Below are 12064 nucleotides of genomic sequence, written 5' to 3' on the forward strand. Positions count from 1 at the left end.
CAAATAAATAGGTGGCATGAGTGAGAAACTGTTAATGGTGATGTGACGTTTTACATTTCATGCTTGATAGTGAGCACAGCTTGTTTGGTGTAAGTTTTCCATTTGATGCTGACTGTCCTCGCCTAAGTCTTGTCATCTAACACAGTATGTGCTATATATAGACATTATATTTGTTTATAACATTTGTGAACGCACGTTCATGTTGAATAAAGCACGTTTTTGGTACTTTTGCCAACTGGTAGTTAGCAACTCGTAGTACACTTGCTATTCGGGTTGTTTTTGTCATCGGTATTTGTGCTGATGTTTACAATATTTTGCACGTTATTTCCAAATGCATATGTATTCAATATAACATTAAAATTCTTAACATTTAACAAAATAGGAAACATCAGTGAAAACAAAATATAATGTTTGATGAAATGATGTTATCCAGTCTTATTTTAGCGTTTCTAGCTACCAGTGTTATCTGAACTGTAACCTTTTCCAAACATATCACATAACTCCTTCTGAAATGCCTACCATGTGATGTTAAGTAATTTAACGCCATTGAATTTTCATTTGCTGTAAAGCAGCCAGCCGACCAGGTTTTGTAATTTAGATTAAAATGGAAGATTTCACGAGCTGTTGCATTATTCATGCAACGATATCACTATTAGATACTACGCTATGACAATATACCTGCTCTACTGAGGTACCATCAATAAAACAAATATATTCCTATACTTTTATTTTCATACACGTTTCTGAAAACAATACATCTTGAAGGTACCTACCTTTTTTGTAATTGAATACAGATGTTCATGAACACATTATTTTACAAAGTTGAACTTGAAAATTTTAAAATTTATCAATGCCTTCTTCCCTTCCATTTAACAAAGTTTCAGTTACTCCAGTTCAGTTCATAATTTGGTTTTTGTTACATTTTACTTATTTACAATTTTGTCTTTGTATTTTGTGTATACAATGATGACATGAAGACTTTTTTATCTTTAAAGATAATGATAATGTTTAATTCACAATTAACATTGATCTATTTATAAATTGTGTACATTGAAGTTTGTAAGTTTGCAAAATGTAACAGTGCATGCTTCCTTAGATTTCAACGCACATCGTTTACTAACATTGCATGAATGAACTAACTACTTAACGTGTGAATTGCTATAATATACTGTAGCAAGAGAGGCGTGTTTTTGAAAGTTGAAAATGGAAGTTACCAACTTCGATGATGATGACAACCCCACCTACAATCGTAGTTACTCATTACTGGGTAAGTTGTTCCTGCTTATATATTGAACATAACATTTCAGCATGAATATGCAAATAAGTATCAAACTTTGTTTGTATACTAATGCTTTTAATAATATCAAACACAGATGAATATAGTATTTACTAGGTTTCAACATTTGGGAACATGGAACTGAAATGGGCCGAATGGCCTTACTTCCACTCCTATGTCTTATGGTCTTATGGTCTAAATGTCATAGCTATTACAGAGACATGGCTGAGGGAGGAACAGGACTGGGAGCTCAATGTTCTGGGTATGGATGCTATTGGAAGGATGGAATGGGAGGCGAGAGTGGAGGGGGAGTGGCTTTTTTGTTTCTGGAAAACATAAGTGCCATACCTAGAATGTCCCTGGGGGATTGTCCAGTGAAGCTACATGGCTGCAACTGAGAAATAAGAAGGGGATGATGACCTTGATGAGATTGTACTAGAGGCCCCCAAAAACTAAGAAGGAATTTGAAGAGCAACTATGTAGGGAGATCTCAGATATCTGTAAGAATAATAGAGTTGTAATAGTATGGGACTTTAATTTTCAAACATAGACTCAGATTGCCATAGTTTTATGGGCTTGAATGGGGAGGAATTTGTTCATGAATGAATGAGTTTATTGTCATGTGTATTTTACAGTGAGAAACTCTATAAATAGAATAAAGTACATCCTCACAATATGGCGCCTTTTTGATACTTTAAGAAAAAGGGAAAAAATGAAAATAAATAGCTTAAAGAGAAGTCCATCTAGTTTCAAGTACTGAGTTGCTCAGAACCACCAGCACCTCGCCACCTTCAAGATGATTTGCTTTATCAATAAGTACCTACTAGCAAAGGAGCACTACTAGTGTACCTACTAGCAAAGGAGCAAAAGCTTGGGAAATTAAGCAGGGCAAGTAACTGAGATGTTGGTGGGGGAGCACTTTTGGACCAGTGACTATAACTCTATTAGTTTTAAAATAGTTTTGGAAAAGGATAGATCTTCTGGAAAATTTGACATTGTAACTTGGAGCAAGGCCAATTTTGATGGTATGGGATGTGTTTTCGAAGATTGATTGGGGTCGGCTGTTTGTAGGTAAAAGAATGACTGACTGGCAAGTGGAAGGCTCTCAAAAGTGAGATAAAGAAAGTTCACAGATGGTATGCTCCTGTTAGAGTGAAGGCAAGGTTCTTGGGAGGAGGGAATCATTGATTACTAGAGATATTGAGGCTGAAAAACAAGGAGGAGGCATTTATCAGCTGTAGACAGCTGGGATCAAGTGAATCTCTTGAGGAGTAATGGGAGGTGAAGGAGTATAGTTAAGAGAGAAATCAGAAGAGCGAAAAGGGGATGTGAAATAGCTTTGGCAGATAAGGTTCAGGAAGAACCAAAAAGCTTCTACAAGTACATTAAGGGCAAAAGAGTTCCTAGGTGGAGAATAGGGCCCCTTAAAGATCAATGAGGCCTTATATGTGTGGAGTATCCAGAAATGGTGAGATACGAAACCAATATGTTGCATCAGAATTGACTGTGGAGAAAGACATGCAAGTTAGGGAATTTGGGGAAACAAATAGTAATGTCTTGAAAAAAGTCCACATTATAGGAAAGGAGGGGCCAGTGGTCTTAAAATGCATAAAAGTGGATAAATCCCCAGGACTTGATCAAGTGTATTGGAGGACATTCGTGCAGCTAGGGAAGAAGCTGTGGGCTCCTAGTGGAGATCTACTCTCCTCTACAGCTACTGGTGGGGTGCTGGCAGGCTGGAGAGTGACTAATGTGCCTTTATTTAAGGAAGACAGCAAGGAAAAGCCTGGGAAGTATAGACTGGTGAGCCTGATGTCAGTCGGGGTAAGGGATTAGCTTACTTAGTGTGGAAACAGGCCCTTCGGCCCAACAAGTCCACACCGACCCGCCGAAGCGCAACCCACCCATACCCCTGCATTTACCCCTTACCTAACACTACGGGCAATTTAGCATGGCCAATTCACCTGACCCGCACATCTTTGGACTGTGGGAGGAAACCGGAGCACCTGGAGGAAACCCACGCAGACACGGGGAGAACGTGCAAACTCCACACAGTCAGTTGCCTGAGTCGTGAATTGAACCCGGGTCTCAGGCGCTGTGAGGCAGCAGTGCTAACCACTGTGCCACCGTGCCGCCCACAAATTCTGAAAGACAGTATTTATATGCATTTAGAGAGGCATGGACTGATTAGAGATATTCAGCATGGCTTTGTCTGTGGGAAATTATGTCTCTCAAACTTGATTTGAATGTTTTGAGGACATGACCAAGGGGATACATGAGGGCAGAGTAGTAGACATTGTATACATGGACTTTAGCATGGGCTTCAACAAGGTACCGTGTAGCAGACTGGTTAGTAAGATTAGATCACATGGCATCCAGGGGAAGGTAGGCAATTGGGTACAACATTGAAATAAAAGTAGGAGACAGAGACTGGTGGTAGAGGATTGTTGTTTGGACTGGAGGCCTGTGATGAGCAATGTTCTGTAAAGATCACAACTGGGTCCACTATTGTTTGTAATTTATTTAAAAGATTATGAGAATATAGGAGGCATCATTAGTAAGTTTGTGAATTAAACTAAAGTTGGTGATGTAGCTGGTAGCTGAAAATGTGTCACAGGAAAAGCGTAGCAGGTCAGGCAGCATCCAAGGAGCAGGAGAATCGACGTTTCGGGCATGAGCCCTTCTTCAGGAATGAGGAAAGTGTGCCAAGCAGGCTAAGATAAAAGGTAGGGAGGAGGGACTTGGGGGAGGGGCGTTGGAAATGCAATAGGTGGAAGGAAGTTAAGGTGAGGGTGATAGGCCGGAGTGGGGGTGGGGGCAGAGAGGTCAGGAAGAAGATTACAGGTTAGGAAGGTGGTGCTGAGTTCGGGAGTTGGGACTGAGACAAGGTGGGGGGAGGTGGTACACAGGGTGATGAAGAAGGGATTTGGAATGCTCATTTTCATTCGTCAGATCATTGTGTATAGGAGCTGAGGCATCATGTTGTAGCTGTACAGGACATTGGAGAGGCCACTTTTGGAATACTGTGTATAGTTCTGATCCCCCTGCTGTAAGAAGGATGTTATTAAACTGGAAAAGGAACAGAAGAGATTTACCAGAGTATTACCAGAACTGGAGAGTTTGAGTAATCAGGAGAGGCTGGGATCTTTTTCCCTGCAGCGGAGTTTGAGGGATGACCTCAAAAGTTGTTTTGAAGTTGGAAAGATGATGAAGAAAATTGATGTGTACGAAACATAGCCCTCAGAACCAGAAATCTGGGGCATTAAATAGGTGTGTTTGAAAACTGGTTCTCAATTCCACCTTCAAACAATACAATGGCAAAAAACTGTGAGCCATGCATTTACAGTAGTGTACTTGTTTACTGTGCTCAAGAAAGGAATTGTTGCAACCCTCAGGTTCAGGCAGATAAATGAGCAACTGTGTTTATACTGCTTTTATTCAGAAATTCAATGTTCTTTCCAAGAAGATTAAATCTTTAGTAAATTGTCACTATTTGCTTAAAACAGCAAGAATACCTTGTGTGAACTTTCAACAGTAAGATAATTACATAGAACATAGAAAAGTATAGCACAGAACAGGCCCTTTGGCCCATGATGTTGTGCCGAAGATAAATCCCAATGTAAAATAAAATAACTTAACCTATGCACCCCTCAATTCACTGCTATCCATGTGCATGTCCAGCAGTCGCTTAACTGTCCCTAATGACTCTGCTTCCACAACCACCGCTAGCAATGCATTCCATGCATTCACAACTCACTGCGTAAAGAACCTTCCCCTCTATATCTTTCTCCTAATATCTTAAAACTATGACCCCTCATGCCAGTCAATCCTGCCCTGGGGAAAAGTCTCTGGCTATTGACTGTATCCACGCCTCTCATTACCTGGCATACCTCGATCAGATTACCTCACTTCCTCCTTCTCTCCAGAGAGAAAAGTCTGAGCCTAGTCAACTTCTCTTCATAAGGCAAGCCCTCCAGTCCAGCAGCATCCTGATAAACCTTCTTTGCACCCTCTCCAAAGTCTTTGTATCTTTCCTATAGTCGGGTGACCAGAACTGGACACAGTATTCCAAGTGTGGTCTCACCAGGGACTTGTAGAGATGTAGCAAAAACTCGCGGCTCTGATCCCCCTGTTAGTGAAAGCCAAATTGTTATTTTGTTTTCTGGGTAGTCTTCCAAGGTGTTGTTCATATGCAGTCTGATGTTTGCAGCATGTTGAAATGTTAGCTCTAACTTTGTTTGTCCCATTACCACCAAACAACTGCTTGGAAACATGTAGTTCAACCAGCATCAAAATTTTGTTTGTGAAAATTTCTGCAGATTAACAACAATCTCTCCAGATTGTGTTAGAGAAGGGACTCTTTTCTGTATTCTTTTTAAAGACTCTGCGATGAGAGTTATTGGAGCATTCATAAAATATAATTACTGTGTCTCAGCATTTATAAAAGTAGAAAGATGTATTTTTCTACTTCCACATTTAGGCAAAATTGACATGACCCTAAAACAAACAGGATAACACGTGAACTTTCATTTTGTGAATGGGAAATAATACAGCAAAGAGATTTCAGTGTGGGTAACTGTTCACCCATTTTGAACCAAATCCAAGTATTATTTAAAATATGCAACTTTCTGGGGAGATGGTCATGTCACTGGATTACTAATCTAGAGGTCCAGGATGAAGTTCTGGGAATGTGGATGTAAACCTCACCATTGCATTTTGAGATTATCTTGAGATTAATAAATCTGGAATTTTCAAACTACTCTCAGAATATGACAATTTCATCATTCCAGATGAAGTGCTTATGCTCAATGTCAACTCTCCTGCTCCTTGGATGCTGCCTGACCGGTTGTGCTTTTGCAGCATCAAACTCATCAACATATGAGAGCTGTTGTTAATTGTTCTTTTAAAACCCCATCTGTTTCACAAATGCCCTTTCAGACAGGAAATCTGTTATCCTTACCTGATGTGGCCTTCATGTGACTCCAGACCCGTAGTGATGTATTTAATATAATACAGCAAATAGGGATGATTGCTGGTTCTAATCAAGCACCAGGTTGAACAAGCAAACACAGGGGAAACAATATCCCAAGAGACTGCTTCCCCAATCATAATTTATGCAGTCTCATTGATTACAAAGGCTTTTGGAGCATCGTAAGATTATCGGTTATGTACAATTATTACAGGGTTCTGTATCTTTCAAACTTTTCTGTGGTTACTGAACTCTAAAGATAAACACTGCTATCTGAGTGTGTGTTCCTCAGCACAGGGTCTCTTTATCTTGTTATTGGAGCCCCTGCATGAAGGTGTTCTTTATATTCCACACAATCCACTATACTCAGTCAGGACAACTTCTCATCTAAGTTAAACGATCCTTTTGTTTCTGTAATAATAATTGAGACCCACTTCCTCTTGTGATGCAGGGGGTTTACCCATACCTATCTATTACTTTAACCCTTCACTAGATTACGATGATTCCTGGCATTAGCAGGCATTTTAATCATGGTATCCCATAGTCTGCACTATGGTGATTATCTATCTTCCTATACTGTTTACTACAGTTAATCTGGTTCCAATGTTAAACGATTCAGTTGCAATATACACATTCCAGTCTTCCTATCCCCTTGTCTCTGCTTTTAGATATATTACACACCTAGAAAAATTAATAATTAAATAAATGTATCACAGCAAACAATGTGAGTCTGAACAAAGGTGTATAGTTTCAGGATACGGGCTGATAAATGAGGACTGAAATAAGAAATTCATTCACTTAACAGATTGTGAATCTTTGCAGTTCTCTAACCGAGAAGGTTAGAGGACTCCACTGAATATATCTAAGACAGTAATAGACTTATTTTAAAGAGGACCAAAAACTAGAGTTAAAGCCAAGGATTGTCCATGGTCATATTGAATGCTGAGTAGACTTAGCAGGCCACATTGTCTTCCCTACTTATATTTCTTATGTTCTATATAAACACTATCTCTGCATCTAGTTAATTAAAATCTTCCATAATTTTAAAGATCTCTGTTGAGTCACTGCTTTCAAGAGAAAGGAGCTTTTCATCTTTTCAAACCAGTGTATGCAAGCATATACTGAAACATCAACATTTCATGTAGTTGAGGGCTGATGTAATTGCTTTCTCCATGTTTTTTAAGATAAGCATTTCTTGCATGTAAAGAGTCATCTGTTATGTCTTCTATTATGGCTGTGGAGTCCGATTGCAGACCTGCATGTCTTTCCATGGTGCTGCAAAGATGAACAGTCCAATTTTTTGTTTGGATTGTCCAGTCCTCTGAGCTTGTCTTTTGCCGCATTTAATACTAGATAGTTCTTTCGTGTGCATCTTCTCATACCTGTGGTTATGCCATTTGTGTTGTGGCTCATTTTCAAGGAATCTTGGAGTCTCAATCTCAATGTACCTCACAGGTGTTGCATCTTGCGGAAATTGTCCAGTGACCCTCAGTGTCTAATGTAGGTGGCGAAATGATCCATTTCAGAAAGTGTGCTGATTTTTGAGGCCCACTACTCTTTGATCGTCACTGGAGTTACTCAAAGTTTCCAATTTTAGCTGTCTGTTGGATTTCGGTTCAGAAGTCAACCCCCCCCCCCATGTTGATGTAGAAAATGGCAAAAGGATGCGGGTTGGACCGAAGGGTCTGTCTCCATGCTGTACATCTCTATGACTTGAAGAAATTCACGCTGAGGCATCGATTAATATGGGCAGTTAACATTTGCCCACTTCATAGTGTTATCACTGATGATATTCAACCAGTAATGGGCAGGAATTTGCCAACTCTCAGGGGCGCTGCCAGCATTTGAGTTGTGAGCTTGTAATTGGCCAACAACTATCGTAGAATCATCCGGCATGAAAACATACCCTTTGGTCCAACCGGTCCATGCCAACCATGGTCCCTACTTTTCTGCATCCTATGAGGAAAGTGTGGTTCAATTGGGCCTGTACTCACTAGAGTTTAGAAGGATGCAAGAAAGAAATTCTAATGGGGCTGAACAGACTGGAATCAGGGAGGATATTTTCCCTGGCTGGTGATCCAGGAAATAGAAGACACAGTCTCAGGATGCGAGGTGGACCACTTCCGACTCAGATGAGGAAAAGGTTTTTTTTTCAGTCAAAACATAGTTAACCTGTGGAATTCTCTATCACAGAGAGCTGTTGAGACAATGTCACGCAATATCTTCAAGAAAGAGAAAAGACATAATTCTAATTTAAAAAGAATCAAAGGATATATAAGAAAATGGGAAAATGGCTTTGAGATCAAGGTTCTACCAAGATCCTGTTGAGTGGAGGAGTTAGCTCAAATGACTGAATGACCTACATCTCCTTGTTTCTATGTTTTGATGTGAAATTACAGAGAATACTATTGTAATTGGTACTGCCAGTTATGAAATTTAAAGTTTGAGTTTGAAAACAGGTTAGTGACCTCTATTTTAAAAATCAGTTCTTTATTAATAGGATGGAACACATTAGCTGTGACCTCGGGAATTAGGAAAGTGTGTTTAGATTGATGGCTTTTAGCATACATGTGTCAGTTGTTTTGCAAAATTCATTTTCTTGCTATCTGTATATTTGAGAAGGCTAATTCTGTGTTGTGTGGGAAATTAAAGCATTCCTTTTATGTTGTGGTTTTAAATTTAATGGAGACTTGATAATTATTAAGGATGTTGATGACTTCTTCTGCTTCTATCTGAGTCTTCTATCTAACACCTTGTATCAATCCAAATATAGATGGTTATGTTACTTTGTGACTGCATCATCAAGCAAATGAGTTTGAGAATGTAAAAGGAGTCCCCAAAAATCAAAAAGTAGCCCTCAAGAAAATCTTGAGACGATTACTTTCTCTCTGTTTTCCAGATGCCCACTAAGAGTTAGTGGTTTTGCCTTTTCTGAGCTTTTGAATTTATGGTCCTATTTTCGTTGAACGTAACATAGGTCTCTTATTTTTATTTAATTCAGAAGTAAAAATTGACTTTCTGCAAATTAAATGTCCTGAACTTATTGAGCAGTGAAAACTGCTTCACTACACAAATGGTAATGTAGTTTCACTTCTTACATTTCCAAATTTTACGAGTGAAAAAAAGAATGTGAGCAGGCAGATGTAGAAATTTATTCAAGATGACAACTAGGCCCATGTTCTCATCTCGGGAACCTTCGACATCAGCTGCTGCTCAAGGTGTGAGTGCTAGTTCTTTTGATGATCCTGGTGAAATGCTATCACAGTTTCCAGAACTTGGTGAATAAATTGCAATTCCCTTTTGATGTTTAAGTTAAAGATGTTTTATTCAAGGAATACTGGAGTGTACTGTTTTGTGTTTCTACAAGAGTATTTCTCATGCTTAGATTAGGTTTCCTACAGTATGGAACCAGGCCCTTCGGCCCAATAAGTCCACACCGATCCTCTGAAGAGTAACTTACCCAAACCCATTCACCCACCCTACATATACCGCTGACTAATGTGCCTAACGCTATGGTCAATTCACCTGACTTGCACATCTTTGGATTGTGGGAGGAAACTGGAGCACCCGGAGGAAACCCATGCAGATACTGGGAGAATGTGGAAACTCCACTCAGACAGTCGCCTGAGGCAGGAATCAAACCCAGGCCTCTGGCACTGTGAGGCAACAGTGCTAACCACTGGGCCACCCTGCCACCCCAGATTGACAGATTCATGTAACTGGCACCCCCACTTACCCCTCCCCACTTCAATTCCCTATGCATGATAGACAAAGGGGAATTGATTGTACTGCTAAAGTCTGAGACTCCAGCAAGATGAAGAATTGAAAAAGTAATTGCGACATTCTATATAGATTACAAAATTTGTTAGTTTGTGAGAGGTACTGCATTTCCTTGATATAATTCCACTGTTTCTGTACTCTGACGAAAAGGATGAGAAGAAGCTTCAGGTAAAAAACATGGAAGGCGGAGGAGCTGGTATCGTTACAGTCTAGATCTGTAAAAAGTAGTTGATGCTTGCGGCGAAACAGAACCCAATGAAATAGAGATAATTCTTCATACAAAATAGTCAAATTTGCAATTATCAGACCTTACTTATTGGAGATGTTCATTGTCAAACAAGTGGCAAGTAACATTTGTACCTCACAAATGCCAGGCAAAGTCTTTACAGTAAATTGAGTGAGAAATTACTTAATTTAAAACAGCAGGGTTTGAAAAACAACTTCTGTTTGACGTCTCTAAATTCCTTTCTAATGCTGTAACAGACTTCAGATTTTTCCTGTACACCAAAGGTGCTTTAGTGCTACTAGAATTCTCCTTCTGATCTAAAATCACTAACTTTTAAAATAAATGCTGCCTAACTTCTGTTTGTAACTATCAACAATGAGGTGTAATAAGCTGTACTTAATTGGAGAGGTCCTCGGGCAAATTCAGCAATATTTTAACTCAACATATCTAATTCGCATCAGAAAGTGGATTTTCATTGATTTGACCTTCTCCCAAAATATCTAACTTAGGTTGATAGCAACAGATGGTTTTCATAAGCAGAACACTTCTCCAATGAAAAGAAATTCACAACTATTTATATGAATGAGTGAGCTAATAAACATAAGAATAATAATGGCCCCATTGCTTGTAATACTGACTACCCTAAGACCACACTTTCAGAAGGTTTAAATCCACCAAGGAAACTAATGCACAATGGTACAAATTAAAACATCTCTATCTTGTCACTGAGATGAGTGGGAAATATTTGAAAAATACAAATACTTAGCACAATTTTGTTAAATGTACAATTCCCACACATTTTGTCTTGATCAAAGTAATAATGGAATAAATTAAAAATTAACACTTTCAGTATTTTTACCTAAAAGACAATTTTATCTTTGTGTAAGTTAGATAAGTAGTTCAAACTATTTTAGTGTGTGCTATTGCACATTGTGTTCTGTCCAAAAGTAACCACAATCTGCTTCTAGGTCAGATGATGCAGTTTACTGTTCCTTTCCTAGCTAATACTTTTTTTAGATTAATGTGAACCAGTAAAGAACAGCTCCATATCCTGTTGCCATTTTGTACAGGGAAATCACGGTGGGAGGCTTCAAGTTTGATAAGTAATTGTTAACCCAATGCCGTCCAATTTTATGACAATTTCCTTGAGCAAAATCTTTAAAGTCACAGTTTGGTAACAAAAATTGGTGTGATACTGCAGTTAATTGTGCATGGCTGGAATCCAGAGCTAGTGGTCCCTTGAGCAAAACTGGATAAGTTAATTGTCAAGGATATTAGTTACATCGCTGTGTCGGTAAACATTGATGCACTTCGTTCCTGATGAAATAGTCTTGATGAAATCTCCACCATTAGGCATGGGTTCCTACTCTAGCAGTACGTTGTGGTCTTGTTGTGTTATTTTTCTTGATATTCTTAGACCCTCGATGCAACTGCAATATGCTAACTTCTGTGAACAACCAAAATTTATTAAGCAAGTACAAGCTTTGGGGGATCACTTAAAACTCTTCGCAAAACTTGGGAAGCATGTCAAGAGAAGCTCTGAACAAAAAAAACAGTCCTTCCTTTATACAGTACAAGAGTTTCACATTACAGTCAATAATGCCCCGAAGACAACTCTAAGTCATTCTCCCACAGTCTCATGCTGTTCAAGACACAATGTAGCGATCACATCATTTCCAGAGATAATGTGATTAAATCATTCCTAAATGGCAAGACCTGATGAAAATTGTATTTTTAACTACAGGGTATGGTCAGAATTCCAACTGCAGTGTTCTTATTGATTCTGAATAGGAGGATGATGATGCAAATCGCT

At 39.0% G+C, this 12064-nt stretch overlaps 1 protein-coding gene across 4 annotated transcripts in view; it reads left to right on the plus strand.

Annotated features, from left to right (window-relative positions):
* Positions 1 to 12064, plus strand: part of phkb (phosphorylase kinase, beta) — a 262162-nt gene that overhangs the window by 82 nt on the left and 250016 nt on the right. For 2 of the 4 annotated variants that reach the window (XM_060838109.1, XM_060838108.1), the window contains exon 2: positions 1175 to 1267. The exons of 1 other annotated variant lie outside the window; for it this stretch is intronic. In XM_060838109.1, the coding sequence (XP_060694092.1) occupies positions 1204 to 1267 (64 nt within the window). In that variant the 5' untranslated portion in view covers positions 1175 to 1203. Of the gene's footprint in view, positions 1 to 1096; positions 1268 to 12064 lie in introns of all 4 variants that reach the window. One more of the 4 variants, XM_060838110.1, reaches the window with a different exon arrangement.

The sequence above is a fragment of the Hemiscyllium ocellatum genome, chromosome 17 (genome assembly GCF_020745735.1).
Source record: "Hemiscyllium ocellatum isolate sHemOce1 chromosome 17, sHemOce1.pat.X.cur, whole genome shotgun sequence".
In the NCBI taxonomy this organism is placed as follows: domain Eukaryota; kingdom Metazoa; phylum Chordata; class Chondrichthyes; order Orectolobiformes; family Hemiscylliidae; genus Hemiscyllium; species Hemiscyllium ocellatum.